We start from the raw sequence: 15,349 nt of genomic DNA, 5'->3' as shown, positions 1-15,349 counted from the left end.
CTCAGTATGGTGGGTCTGCCTGTGGCCACTTTCCCACAAACTTCCCACCAGCCCAGCATCATCATGAGTGCAGGCGTAAAGCCACAGAGGGTTAAGAGGCAGAAGATGACTCTTTGCAGAGCCACCTCCTGATGAGTTCACCTTAACCCCACAGTAAATCCCAGCTCCACTTCTGTTCCTGCCACAGCATGACATCTTTCCCTTTGGTTGCACTTGTGTTGCTCCCTCTGTTCCAGCTACACCTTGACATGTCCTGCCACCATGAGTCATGGTGTTCCCTGTTCAACACACACCAATTAAGAAAAATAAAAAGGCTGCTATTGATTGAAAGCCAAACTCTGTTCTCAGCTGGACAAATCTTAATTCAGCATCACTGCTGTGCTCATAGTGTTGCTCTGAATTAGGAACTTGCAAACACTGTATTGCAGTTCCCTGGGCTGAGGGCACTGCCCAGCTGTGCACTGAGGAGGGATCAGGCACACCACTGTCATACATCCCATAACCCAGGAAACCTCCACCGAAGAACTAACACAGAAATAAACCAGTTGAAGTAAGAAGGGAGGGCAGAAAAAAGGGTAAACTGTGCTTGGTCACACCGCAGGTCTGCCTTTTGCAATGACTTGTCTTCGACAGCTTGGAGAGGGAGAGGATAACCAAGCAACCTGAAATTAATGCTCCTCCTGCACACCTCCTCCCACTCTCCATCACTTGGGGACTAAAAGTCTTCCCAGGCTGGAGTCCCTATCCACAGTTTTGTATTTATTAAACCTCAAGGGAATCAGGAATCTGTTTTCTTGAATCTGCCTAATATTTTTTTTTAAAACTCATATTCTGTTTTTCTTTGACTTTCTCTTAGATGGGAAAAAAACAGGCTAATCTCAAGGGGTTTGCTTGTACCACCAGAACTCAATTCCCTGCTTTACAGCAGAATAACTCAATTCCTAATTGCCTGTTTTCAATACAAACACCTCAGTTGCTTAAAAAAAAAACCTGCTCTGCTTCAGCTCTCTCTCACAATGGAGGAATGAGTTCCACAGACTCCACACAAGCAGGAAGCCCACAAACGTGAGAGCAAAGTCCTGTTGGAAGACAGACTGGTGTCCTACAACCAGCAGAAACAGAAACCAGCTCAGATTTTACCTGCAACCCGTTTGTGTGGCTCAGTGTAATTGTAAACAGAGGAGGTAAATACAAAGGAGGTAAAGAAGGGAGGTAGCCCTGTCTACCCCAAGCCTTTGACAGACGTTTCCTTACAGGTCTTGAAACCTCCTGCTTGGACCATACAGCACAAGTTGATGTTTTCCAAGTGGCAGGGTGTCACCAGGTATTCCCCTGTGTCCACCACAGCCATATAATCTTGCTAGCTAACTCCCCAACCTGAGAAACAGGGAAGCTGGTGAGTAAGTGGACCACCATAGGAACACTGCCTTCCCCTCAACCCGGGATGCATGCATCCCCCCTCCCCCAACCAGCCCTTCCCAAAAATCAACAGAGCTGGCAGATACTATGCAAATAAACCCTCCTCATCTAAAGCCAGTGCAGAAAGACAGACGTAATAAATGGTGACACACTACAGCTTCCTTAGCCCAAAGATACGAACTCCGAAGTCAAGGTCAGATGCAATCAGCTGAGTAGGCAAGAGCTGAGACATTGGCAGCCTGGAAATGCTGTTCCTGTTCAATTACACTGATTGCACGCGCACACTCAAAAATAAGTGAATTGATTTTGATTTTCATTAGGGAGAAATACTGAACATGATCCAAGGGCCTTGTGGCCCCTGGGAAATGCTGAAGTTGTGAACTCCATCATGAACAGCTGGCAAGCAGTGTTGGGTCATGCCAGAAAATGGCCCTAAGGTGACAGACCTGCAGGTAGTGCAGAACAGCACTATCCCTCATCACCACACACTTGCTTTATTAAAGCAGCTCATGAGACAAGCCACATTTATTTTTCCTCTTTTTCTTTTTTTTTTTCGGGGGTGGGGGGTGTAGGTTTTTCTTCATTTGCCTCTGTGGTAGCAGAGCTAAGATTTTAGGTTAACTTCAAACTGTTGTCTGATTTCTTGCCTGAACAAAATCTGTCTTTTTCTCCCCTCCGGCTACAGACAGGCCAAGGCTGATGCAATAGGAACTCCAGCTCAGCTTATCTGTTTGGAAAGATTTTAACTTCAAAACTATTTTTTTAAAGGGTCCATTTTGATTTAGTCAGTTCCTAGGTTCAAACCCCCTTAATGTTGATGTTCATTCCTGGAAATTTCTGGGAATTAAATATAATCCAAATAAAAAAACAGTATCCAAACAGCAGTGCAGAATCATGATAGGTACTCTGCTCCTGAAAGATAGTTAAATTTGCTTTTGGAAGGGATGAAAAAATGTGAGCAAGCCTTTTTGCAAAGTTACTGAATCAAATGAAAAATCACTATTCACAGCAAACAAGCATTGGCTCAAAGCGTATCATTTTCCCCAATGCTTTTTAGGTAAGTGCAGTAGCATGGTTCTGAGTCTGCTAAGGGAAACCGGTATATCCCTTGCTCAAGTTCACACTAAAGCAGCCTCTTTTGGTGGCTTCTATCCAAGGAGTTCTTTTAGACTCTACTCTTCCCTTCCCCTGACACGTGAGACAAATACCCAAGCAGTCCATGCCCTGACGCTCCAAACAGACTGTGATGATGCAGAGGAAACCCATGATGGCTATTATTTCAGACAGTCCTTTCGCCACACACCCTCCTACAAGTCACGTCAGAGGCACTCAGGGATTTCTCTCATGCTGATCCTCAAACCTCTGCTAGCCACTTTGCAGCTTTTCCCTGTCTTCTGGTTTTCCCATGCAGATGTCAGTCTACGTTAAACTCTCGCTCAGCAACCCCTCACTCTATAAGGGAGCTACAGGGTCCCCAAGAGACAAAAGGTGAGCAGTGCAAGAGCAGTCGTCTGTGACCTTGAAGACCCTTCAGAAAAATCTTCAGTGACATCACCCTCTGCCCATTTTAGCCTTTTTTTAAAGCACAAGCGCTGAAGATCAGAGACTGTCCTTAACATGTGTAATGGGCACCACACTGTGCACAATGGTGGGCTACCCCTGGTGCACAGCTGAGGCACTGCTGCGTACGTGGTAATCTCTCTCCTCTCATACATACCATGTTTGAAAACAACCAAATGTTAACAAAAATAAAGCATTCTGCATTCAGCACTACCGCAACTCACATCATCTGGATCATCCTAATTGGGTTTCTTTTTGCATCTGTATAGCACTATGCATCATGATCAGAACAGAGTGAAATCTTTAGTCTAAACATTAATTGATTAAAAATGCGTATTCAGCAACAGCAAATCATTTAATGACTTCCTCTATTCCACTTAATTGCTTTCTTGAATGAAAAGCACTAAACAATGAAAAAAATAGTTCTGAACATTTTTAAAGGGGTATCTCACATTTTTAAATGTTCAGAACTCTTCAAGGAGAATTTCCCTTTGACTGATCTTTAGAAAAGCCCAGCTATAAAAATTCCTTTGTTGGGTCTAAAGTACAACTTCTCTTCCATTTCTCAAAACGGTGGGTGAACTGACAAGTTAATTGCAGAGCTCCTGCTGTATCTGGTACCTCCAGCCCTACTTCTAATAATGCTTGAAATACCACATGCAAAACCTCTGTTACAAACTGTGCATGTTTCAATGGATGTAGACCAAGGGCCTGGGGATGAAAACACAGCCTGGAGCAGTCCCAGCTCCTTGAAACAGCAACCACTACAGCTACAAAATGTGACATTTTGAATGTTGTCTTGGTGCTGCTGATCCACCTCCACCTTTAGGGACTCCCATGTTAAATCAGCTCACTTTACAAATCAAAATAAGTCGTTTCTGACTGTCATCACTACTATTTCTGCCTGAAAAAAATCAAGCTGTTTTCTCTCTACTTTATACATCACCCCCAGATATGAGGACTCCAAACTCTGAATGTTATCTGGCAATTCTCTTGACAATGTACAAGGTAAAATAGAAGCAGCATGTTGCTCAGCTGCTCAATTGGATCTGGAACAATGACTGCAGTTATAATTGCTGTCTACCGCTTAAATAACCAGATACTATATGACTCAGAAAATGAAGGCTAAGAGACTATCAGGACCAAGATGCCGCTTTTGTTACAAGTATATTTCCAGCCAAATTTTTTTAAAGTCAGAGGGAGCTAATGGAGGCTAAGAAAAATATAGACATAGATTAAATTGGCTATTCTGCCCCTGCTTCATTCCACCAGGAGAGAGGCCAAGGTCTGACATCACTGTGACAGCCTAGATATTGTGATATTTGAGAACTTCTGATTGGGCTCTTCAGGCAGTTGATGCCATTGCCCTTTGTCTTGCATCTTGTCTAGCAAGACAAAGCCTGGCTGGTCAGGACATGGCTACAGGTGGAAAATTCAGTCAAACTAAGAAAAAAAAAAATTAAATGGAGCCTTCTTCAGCACTGACATCTTGGGTTTCTGTTGAAGATGAGTCAGTTGAGTCAGCAGTCTCAACTTCTGTCCCTTGAGTATGTTGTAGAAGAGCAACTGGTGATGCTGCCTTAACCTTTATAATAGAAGAAAAGGCTTTTCAGTGTTCACATCATAAACCCTGGGCCATGAACATATGGATTAATTTTTTAGAGGAGAGGTCTGGCAAAGAAAATGACTTTTCATCCTGCCCCTTCCTGAAAAAAATCTGAAAAATTATTGGAAGCGATTGGTTCCAGTCAATTCGGCAGGGTGTTGCTGGAAACTGTGTAGTGATTGCTGAAGAAAATCTTCAGAAGGGAAGTGCTGGGAAGGAGAGGACCTCTGCAAATTTCTGAAACTGATTCCACAAAAACTTTCATTCATCAACTTAATCTTCATGGATTCAGCAAAAAGGAAGGAGATTTTCTAACACCTGCCTCATCTGACAAGCACTAGCAGCAGCAGGTTCTGCTTTTGGCAAGGTGTGTCTGTTCCTTTATATTTATATTCAAGCAGGATAGATATTCATCCCATACTGTGGTGCTTCAAAATTAGTGGTATTTGGGTTTCTAAGTCAGTTTGTGTGCTTTTGAAATCCTACATTTCTCTGCTGCTCCCAAATGGTGAAAACACCAGGGTGGTTAGTACTTAACAGAACTGTATCATAACATTTTATTCCAGTTTATTCATCTTTAAAATGCCCCTGAGAGTCCTTTCTAATACCCATATTTGTCTTTTGTGAGTTCGGTGCTCAGTTATTGTATCTTTGTCTTTCTCAGTCTGGAAGTGGTGGCAACTAACTTCTTCCCTTTGCATTTTTCAGTTATTCTTCTACTTTAACCCCTATTTCAAAAGGGATTATCCCCACCTGCTATAAACCTGGAAGCAGACACTGGTGTAAAAAACACAGCACCAGCTGCATTCTCACTGGACCCAGTTTTGAGGAAAGGCTGCCTGAGGAGAAGCCTGTATGTTCAGCCAGCAGTAGGAGCTGCTTCTGCAGGGGAGCACAATCCCTTCATAGCAGCTTCACAGAGGACAGGACACCCAAACATCTGCACCCAGTACCTCCACACCTACCAAGCCATGTGATAAAGCGTCAACCCAGATGGGAAATACCTGTACCTCTGCACCCACAATTTGCCTGACGCTTTCAGGCCCTGCTGCAGCAGTGGGTAGTGAGAAGTTTAAGCCTCAGGCCCCATCCCTATCGCCACAACACTGCAGCTACAGCCCTGCTAGCATCCAGACTGCAGCTGCTGCTCCATCTGATACTTCACCACCTCATATTCCTTTTACACCAGGGCTGGGACTTCCCGCCTCTCGATTCGGGCATCCACATTCAGCAGCTATGCAGGCTCCCTGGGCTTCCCCCTCTGTGAACCATGGCTCTCAACGTCCATGCTAGCAGCAGCCTCTGCTGCTGCTATGCCAAGGCCACTGCATTGCCAAGCTCCAGCGTACCCTCATTGCCCTACTTGCATCTTCTGTCCAAACCATTCTTTTTTAGTTGTCTTGCCCTGCATCTTCAGCCTCACAGTTGCTGTCTCTACACCCTGAGGGGCTGTCTTCAGTGAGATGAACTGATTTGCTCCAGGCCAAGGAAGCCAAAGGCCCCAGGCACTAGCAGTGTGCACTCAGCAAAACCCAGCAGAAGGCCAGTGTGTGGCTAATCCAGTAGCTGCACCAGCAGCAAATGGCACACAGCAGTGCTATACAATGCAGCCTGACCATGGAAAGATTCCCTACATTAGGTCCTAGGATAAACAAGCTGAGTATGTGATTCCACTTCCCAATTTAAACAGCCATATGCCAGATAATGACAACTGCCTATTAAACCGCAAGTGGGAATCAGCAGGCAAATGTACTTCATCTCACACCTTACCCAATTATTTTAAAATCAGTATTGCCGAGTCAGGGGCTTGGATTACAGAAATCAGAGATCTTTAACAGAATTTGACAGCTTCTTGGGTTTGCACAAAGCCCTCTAGAAGCACGTCAAAGTGGAAACACTAGTTCTAGTTAGGTTCATAGGTGGAACTTCCTACAAAAACATACCCTATGAAACCATTCATGTTACAGAGGTTATCTTCCCTTACACATCCTACAGCCAGGATCCCTCCTTGCAGTGTTCCCCTTAGGGTCTACTTCCCTGCTCAGCACAGATCTCCTTCCCCAAGTTGAAGGCCTTTAGCCTCTGGCCATCAGTGCTCCCATTCAGCAGCGTGGCTACAAAACACCACAGCTGGCGTAACTCACAGTTGGCCTCTTCCATTGTATTTGATACAGCGTATCCTGTGGGAGCAGGTCGGGACCAATGGAGCTGACGTGAGCAGGGAAGGTGGTATCCTCAAAAAGCAGTCCTTGGCTCAGGCAGAAGGCTTGCAGGCGGTTGAAGTCCTGATTATTAAATTTCTTCACATTCTGGTGGCTTCCCATTGCCCTTGTTGTTTGCCAGCCCTGTTCTAACGTCACAGCAGAGCCGGGGGCGAGCATTGTGCCCCTTCCCTGTGAAGGAGAGACATGGATTGCCATTAGTTTCCCAATCAAAAATGGTGTCTTAAGAGTGTGGGAAAGCAAACACCTTCCCCCCTTCCCCCCCACCCCACGAGGATTGCAGAGCAGCAGCTTGCAAAGCTGAGGGCAGTCACAGTGACAAAATCCTTATTAGCTGGAAATGTGTGGGGAAAAAGTAGTCGTCAAATCCCAACTGGTTTATCTTAAACCAGTGCTGTCACTGCTACAAATTCAATTTTGAGTCTTCCCTGAGGACAGAGAGCAAAGCTGTTAGCGAGCCGCTCTGTTAGTACTGAGGTACATCTGCAAACATAAGCGAGCATAGGGGATGGAGCAGGAGCTGCAGGCACAGGGGAGAAGGGAGGTGGTGTGAGCAGGGAGGCTGCTCAGAGGTACCCAGGACTCTTCTGGCCATGCATCACACCTGTGCTCAGTTATTTACTCTGTTTCATTTCCACAAGCAAGCACTTAATGATCACTTTCTGTGAGATGTAAAGGAGGCAGAGATATGCCTTTCCTCGGGATCTGCTCCAAAGACCCCAGGCAGATTAGGGGGTGGCTTCCTACCAGCTTACACCGACACTCCACCAGACTCCCTACAGCTACAGTGCGGAGATGGATCCAAGCTGAAACATCCAGACCTGGATCCCACCTGCACTACTTGTTCACATGAGTGTGCACCAAGGTCTGGGCTTTTGGACTTAGTAGTTCATTTGGAGGCCAGTGTTTAAACAGATCTGAATTGCAAATGCGTATTTAAGCTGGGCACTCATTGCACTGCATATCCACAGGTATTCCAGTCTGGAGCATGTTCGAACCCCTCTTTGTTAATATATCTAGAGGAGCAATTCACTTAGGAAAAGCGAACATTTCACACATGCAACAAAACCCTAGACTGGACAGATCTGCTAATATATCTGCTGGCACAGCTAAGGAAGCACGTGGGAGCTAAAATCTCCTGCCGTGGACTCTATCGCCTTTATAGTCATCAAAAAGCACAGCAGGACTCTTGCCATCAAAGATCTACTTTTGTTCCAAAAGGAGGTAGTGCATCTTCCATGGAGATGGTGGACATAGAGACCAGTGCCAGCATGGGATAAGGGCACAGGAAGGTGGAAAACTTGCACATTTGGAGGGGCAGTGGCCTCGGAGCTTAAAAAGAGCAGTTTGTTTTGTCTAACCAGAGTAGAGGCTTTTGGATGCACTCCCCAGAGCCACATGGATGTAGAGAGAGATGTACCATGTGTGCACCACCTCCTAGGAATCTTTCTTCAGCTAAACAGATCTGTTGTGGATTTCAGAGTTCAGAGAAGTAGCAGGAAGATTGTGCAGCCTGCCTTGCCTCCTGGTCCCTGCTGCAGCACCTTTCATCACACAAAATTCCACATTGCTGGATCTAAATGCAACTCAGGGTTCACACCAGTTTTCACCTTTCATTCACACTTGCCCTCACAAAACCAAAATTTTAACTGTCCCAAGCTATAATTTCCCTTTTGTCCCTTTCCTTATGAAAAAAAGATGCTCCTGGTGAAGCCCAGTGTTAGCACACACATCCTCTGGCATCTTGCATGACAGATGCCACTGTACTTGATCCAGTGATTTCTGTCCCTAACTCCTGGCTTCCACTTAAAATGTGCATTCTCTATTTATTTATTTTTTTTAACTTTTTAGTAGATGAAAGGGCTCTTTCCTACCAAACAAACATACCTGTAGATCTGGTATGCTCCTGGTGCAGCCCAAATTGAGCAGATGGCTCCAGTAAGAGCAAAGCCTCAGTTTTGTATTGTGAATTGTTCACATATGTGAAAAACACAGATCAGCTACACTGAGCATGTGATACAGCCTCACACACATACACACACACTTTTTACTTAGTGTCATCACCTTTCTCAGGGCTTCAAGTCACTTGGCCTCCTGGCATTGTAACAATGGTCTAGAAAAACAAGGAGTTTTGCATCTCATTGTTTTAATTAAAAGCCCCACAAAAAAATCAGATGGAATTCAGAAACCACCCTCGGCCAACAAGAAGAGAGAACATTTCCCTCGGGCTTTCATTTTTTAATACAATGGAAATAAATCTCATGTAATGTACCATAACACGACAAGGGAATGGCTTCTTCTTAACAAATACTCATTTGAAACTGTGCCCAGACCCCATGCATGCTAAGATCTATTTCTTGCAACAGTGTTCCAGCAAAACTGATTACTAATTCCAAAACTCAAATTAAAATTAACAGAGCTTGAAGGCTGGGTCTGACACGCGTTCCCTCTCTTCTGACAGAGAACAAGAGTTTTTAGCATGTGTGTGTGTGTGTTTAATTACGTTGTTTAACATACCCAGAATAAATTAGCAGGCAGACTGAAGAAAATAATACAGCTAACTATTTTTCCTTTGCAGGAATAACTTCATCAGCATCATGACTGGGGGCACACATGCACATATACGTAAGCTCAATATCTATCCATGCCACTGCGCAGGCAGCCCATGGGGTCACACGCATCTGGCTAGTACTGTCTTGTCTGCACCTGCATGCTCTGCTGGCCACCTGTTTTTTTGAGCAGCATCCTGAACCCTGGCCACAGCTCTCTCCCGCTTGGTTCTCACCAGTGCGCCAGCAACAGCAAAGATCACAACAGCTTTTAAAGAGGAATACTGCCTGCCTGGTTGTGGATGTTCTTACAGTTACTGAACACCTGAAGCAGAAAAAAAGTTTAAAGGGACAAAATTATAACACAATGGCTCTCAGAGGTATTGCCTTTGAACTGCCCCCCGCCACAAGATGTGGCAAGAGAGGGGCAGATTTCAAAAGCTCACAAAAGCTGGTTCAGACATGTTGTGAAATATAGGAGAAAACAGAAAGACTGACTCTCAGATAAGGAAGGAAATTATTATTCGGAAGAAGTTAAACATACATTTACTTAGTCTTGGGAACTTCTCCAATAAATTTACTTATCTGAAATTGAGAAAGGAAACACGCCCAACTTTGCATCTACTGCTCTTTTTTGGTTCCTCTTCCTTCTCAGCAAAGAGAGACCCTTCTTGCTGTCTGTCTCAGAGGCAGGGTCAAATCACAAAGGGTGAGAGAGGGAAGGGGAGAAGTGGAAAAGCTACAGAGAGAGGGATAAAAAGAGATCAAGCATGACAGATAGAAGGGATGGTAAGAAAAGAGGGATCTCTGAGGATATCAGAGCAAAAAGGATGGTGACCCCTGCAGAAACTAACCTGAAAAGCTGAAGCACCCACCAATTCCTACATTAAACTGCTTAAAAGCCAGCAGAGAGGGGTGTGTCTCATCTCCCTCCAACACTCATTCACAAAAGATGTTAAGCCAATATTATAATCAGGTACTCAATGGTGGCAAATGCTACTGACAGCTAATTATACTTTGCATAAAGATTTATGTCATAGTATAGACATAATTTCCTTCAATGGTTTCTGATATTTTTCGCTGAGTAGAAATAGGCAATTAGAAAATGTGTGTCTACTTCATAGCTGAGCCTTCTCCTCTCCACTGATTTTCTCAAAACATTTCCATTACATGCTGGCTCAGCTGGGTTTCTGTACTTTAGGAAGAGCAGTTGAATTTTCTCAAACTACAAAAAAATATCAGAAATGCCAATAAGCTAAATAACCAGCAGCCCTTCTTCCCCTGTTCCCTCTCAAACACTCCAAACTACTGATATACATTTCGTCTCACCCATAACAGTCAATATATGCTACAGTAATGCAAGCACTCCTTCTCTCTAAGACCCTGTCATTCATGTATTGGGAGCACTGTAAAAAAACTAGGAAGTCAATTCCAGAATTGTTTTGCATTCAGAGAAAAAACAAATGAGAGTTTACTGCTTTTCATCAGCTTGCCCACAGTGGCAGCAACCTGAAGAGGCAGAGCAGGGACCTGAGCTTGGACAATAGCTCCTTGTACATACAATGTGTGAAAGCCTCGAGTACCTCAGAAATCAAAACCAAAGCCAGGCACTTCGGCAACCCTCCAGAAGATAACTTTCCCAGTGGCAACTTGCATGACCTTCTGCTCCAAACAGTCTGTGAGGTACTCCCTTCTGGCTATTTATTAAGTCAATTTTCTCCTTTTTTTGCATACATAGCATAGGACAGTTCCAGACACCCTTTTTATACCTCATTTAACGGCAGCCTACAGTAACTATAGTTGTCCTCATCTTAGGATCTCCACTCCCACTTGTTCCAATTACTTCTGACAACTTACCTTTTTATTATGAGCCTGTTTCTAGGACAGCAAATTAATCTTTTCTTTTCCTTCAGGTAACATTAAGGATGGGAACTCTAATTTATTTTGTCTCTCCAAAACAAATCCCTCCCAATGTGTCTGTGGTGTTTTTCCAGCACTATTACCTGTATTTCACCTGCTTCATCTTGTAACAAGTAAAAGAGCAAAGTGGTATTTACCTGCAATGCCTCCAGTGTAACTCTCCCGCCAACACCAACGGAGTAACAGACAGACTGGCACTATCCCCATTTTCTTTTATAGGGCAGCTTTTACCACACCTTAAGTAAACATAACCAAGTTGAATCTGAGTTCAAGGCCAAAAGCAGGTAGTCTGACTGGGGTGTCGTAGTTTCATCCAGATACCATACTGTGGAGATATATATACACTTTTGTTAGTCATCCACAATGAATTGTCTATCAACCTATGTTGGTTGACAGTTTCCTGTGGCTAACTGTGGCTTCAGGTGCCGTTGTTCTTATAAGAAAACAGGATGATTTGTTTGCGCCTCCCACACTTTCATATAATCTGTTTTCCTCCGCACACTACCAGGAAATGCAGCAATCATCCTGGATCCAGGTACAGCCTGGTAGGACTCACGATGAAACAAGTCGTCAGAGCTGTGCGTCATTCTTTCTGCAGCAGTAAAAACTGAATACTTTCAGGCCAATGCCTGTTAGCATTTACACCAGGCTCAGACTTAAATTCCACATCAGTTCACTCACTTGGGTAGTTCACATCCAGCACTGCCTGAAAAAGTAAGAGTTATCCATACATTTAGGAGACCTAGGGGACTGACCTGCATTATCCTAAAGCCCAAAGCCAAAAAAAATAGAGTATCTAGCAAAAATACAGGCATAAGGAGGTTATTTCATTTTTGGGAGGCTAAACTGAGATAGCCTAAAGAGGCCCAAAATTCAAGGGAGTGGGTGCAGCACATTCTCAAGGACACAGTCCCTGGCACCAATCCTAAGTATATTTCTATAGCCTGCAAACATGTTTTTGAAGAAAAGGCCCTTGATGTCCTGGTGAACTGCAAGCTGAACAGGAGCCAACAATGTGCCCTTGCAATACAGCAAGCCAACAGCATCCTGGACTGCACGAGTTGCAGCATAGCCAGTGGGTCAAGACAGGGGATCTTTCCCCTTTGCACAGTGCTTTTGAGACCGTATCTGCAGTACTATGTCCAGTTTTGGGCTGCCCAGTATAACAGGGGAGCTGAAAGTGCAGCAACTCCAGCAGACACCCACCAGGATGGTCAGGGGGCTGGAGGACACAGCACAAGAGAAGGGGCTGAGAGAGCTTGTGTGCTCAGCCAGGAGAAAGAGACCTAATTGCAGTTACGTAAAAGGTGGAGCCAGACTCTTCTCGAAGGTTCACAGCAGATGGACAGAGGCAACAGGCACAAGCAGCAGCAAGGAAAATTACACATGGCTGGAGAGAAAAAAATTCTTCAGGGTGGTTCAGCCCAGGAACAGATGCCCAGAGAGACTAGAGCATCTCCACCCTTGTAGACACTCAGCTAGATGAGGCCATCAGCAACGTCACCTAACTTGGAAGTTAACCCTACCAAGAGCTGGAGTGGGACTCAAAGACCTCCTGAGGTCCCTTCTCAGAGAACTATCTGTACTTCACTGTTTCTGGAGCTGCAGCTCACGCTCCAGGGTAGCTTCAGGCTGGCTGGGCCGCATGCAATTGGGACACGGCAGCGGCAGCACAGAAGTCCGCAGAAGTTGCAACTTGCGTGGTTAAGTGCACTTTCAGCTGTGCTGAGGCCCCACTGCTGTCGATACCCAAGCTTGCAAATGGAAAACCAGCTCAGGTTATGTACACAGCAGGTTAGGTACTTAACCCAAGAAATTACCCTCTCTTTTTCAAGCTACCCCAAGTTATTGATCAAAGGAAAAGTTACTCTACAGTGAATGTTTATGAAGTGCAGCTTGGGGATTAAAAGGAAAACTTAGCAATGCATAGTTCTTTCCTTACCCAAAGTAGCAGAATCACCAGGGCTCAGAAATTTCTTCAGAACAAGGCTTTCTAGTTGGAAAGCAGTCTTTTTGAGGTGGGGTGCTAGCAGTTCCCATAGCAGCTGGTCCGTAGGAGCCAGGGGAGATGAGAACATAAAAGTGCTCATGAAAAAGACAGTTCAGCTTCTTCATCAACATTTAGTTTAGTTCTGGGGGTCTAAAAGCTGTCTACTGCACCCTGCCTACCCACATTTTAGGGCTTTCATTTCCTCATGAGTTGTCAACATTTAGCAATTTCTAATAGGAAATGCATCTGTGTAAATTAGACCAAAACCTGCCCCAGAGAGCAAAACAGGTGCAGTTTTCCTTTAAGAGCTGTTTTCCACAACCACTACATAAATAAAAGCTGATTGCACTAGAAGCAGGGAGTAAAGATTTCCTTCATTGCAGGAAAGGAGCTCTGGGGTGATAAATGCCAGCGCTGCTAGCTCATCTGACAGCGCGTGTGCTGTTAATCGCCTCCTCTTTGGGGAAACGGCAGGTATATTCCCCTCAAGGTATGGTGATTCATTGTCTGGAACTGATATCTCTGCTTAGATGGTGGATTAACATGATTTAAGAAATATTCATTGCAAAGTTGATTAGAAAGCACCATCACCAACCTGGCAGGAGATTTCAGTTATTGCAGCATGACACCATTTTGAGATTGTCAGCTTTTCTGCAGAAGGCTGTATTGATGTGTCCATTTTCACAGTGGCTCCAGAGAAGGAAAGCCAGAAGAGGCTGAGGGATTTATGTGCGGTAATGAGCCTTTGGATTATTTGCTCTCCTAAGTGTTTGTGGAATCCTGAAAGAAAAAGAAGAGGCATTCAAGTGAAAAGCACAGGGCTGTGCGCTGGGAGAGCAGGGGTGTTTTCTGCTAGTGGCACCCCATGAGATCGTGCCAGATACAACATCACCCTGGCTTGAGGTTTGCTTTTGCAGAGCGGGGACATTAATCCACCTCAGGGTAGCTCTGCAGTTTAATCCACTCAGGAGCAAAAGATGCCGAGGGATCAGTGGAAGCTCAAAACTGCTTCTGTGCTGTCAGCTACCACCTCAGGGCCGTTAGCCCCTAAGCTTGGGGCCAACAGCTGTGGTGCATTTTTTTCCACTGGTCCAGTGGGCACTGGCGCCAAAGGGCAAATATGAAGAAGTGCTCTTGAACCTGTGTTTTCTGTGAAGTTAGCATGGCTTGTGAGGTCTCAGCTGGGACCACAGAATTTCACATGTTTTGGCATTTAACAAACACTTATTCCTCTCTTCCCTGGAATAAAAATACACCCCAAAAAATGCACAAAACCAGGGCTTCTTTTCAAAGAGATTTTAAACTAAATAGATTTATCTTTTCTCCCCTTTGCCCAGCTTTCCTGAGGGCAGACTGCTGTTCTGCATAGCCAGCAGCCCTGAAGCAGCAAGTTTTATGTCAGCTTCTGGGGGAGGGGGAGGGGGGAGAACAGCATAATTTTGCTCAAGTACTGGTGGAAGCTTTGGCATTAAGAAAACCAACTCTCCTCACTCCACCCACAGAACTTATGTGCTGAAGTATTAAGACTGATATCTTTTGCAACATTTCAGACATATGCCTTCATTTCTTAGTTCCGCTGTTTTTACCCCTGTGAAGATCACACTCTTTTTAGCAGAAATGCACCTAAGTTTCACCATGGTAAATAATAAAAAAAACAGGCTGGGAATTTTTCCAGAGTAGTGAACACAGCTATGTTTTGTGTAAAGGAAGAAACTTCCTTCAATCATCTTCACATTTGCTGCAGTGATTGGGTGTCCCACTGCTTTTGCATTATGGGACTAATGGAAGAATGCTATCAACCCATTTCATTTCCTCATTCATAATTTTGTATATAGGTCAAACGTTACCATTTATTTGCTTCTTTTAGACAAGATGCAGGGAGCCTACGAATAATATTATTCACAGACAATCTCCTTTGCTCTGTGTTTATACACTCATATTTCTGGCAGGACCAGCCCTTCTGAAGCACAAACTTTTATGACTATATAAACTTACCAGGCAAATAGCAAAGTCCTACTTCAACATCTGTTTTTACGCAGTCCTCACCCATGAGCTGCCCCTCAGTGCAAATTCACCGTGAGCT

The 15,349-nt window shown here is 44.5% G+C and overlaps 1 protein-coding gene across 1 annotated transcript in view; it reads right to left on the bottom strand.

The window, feature by feature from the left end:
- The window catches only part of CAPN13 (calpain 13), a 43,375-nt gene extending 36,409 nt beyond the window's left edge, over positions 1 to 6,966 (bottom strand). The window contains exon 1 of the mRNA XM_037405962.1: positions 6,730 to 6,966. Within this exon, the coding sequence (XP_037261859.1) occupies positions 6,730 to 6,966 (237 nt within the window). The remainder of the gene's footprint in view (positions 1 to 6,729) is intronic.
- Between the last annotated feature and the right edge of the window lie 8,383 nt (positions 6,967 to 15,349).

Source organism: Falco rusticolus, chromosome 12, assembly GCF_015220075.1.
Source record: "Falco rusticolus isolate bFalRus1 chromosome 12, bFalRus1.pri, whole genome shotgun sequence".
NCBI classification, from domain to species: domain Eukaryota; kingdom Metazoa; phylum Chordata; class Aves; order Falconiformes; family Falconidae; genus Falco; species Falco rusticolus.
This window is presented reverse-complemented; position numbering and strand designations above follow the sequence as displayed.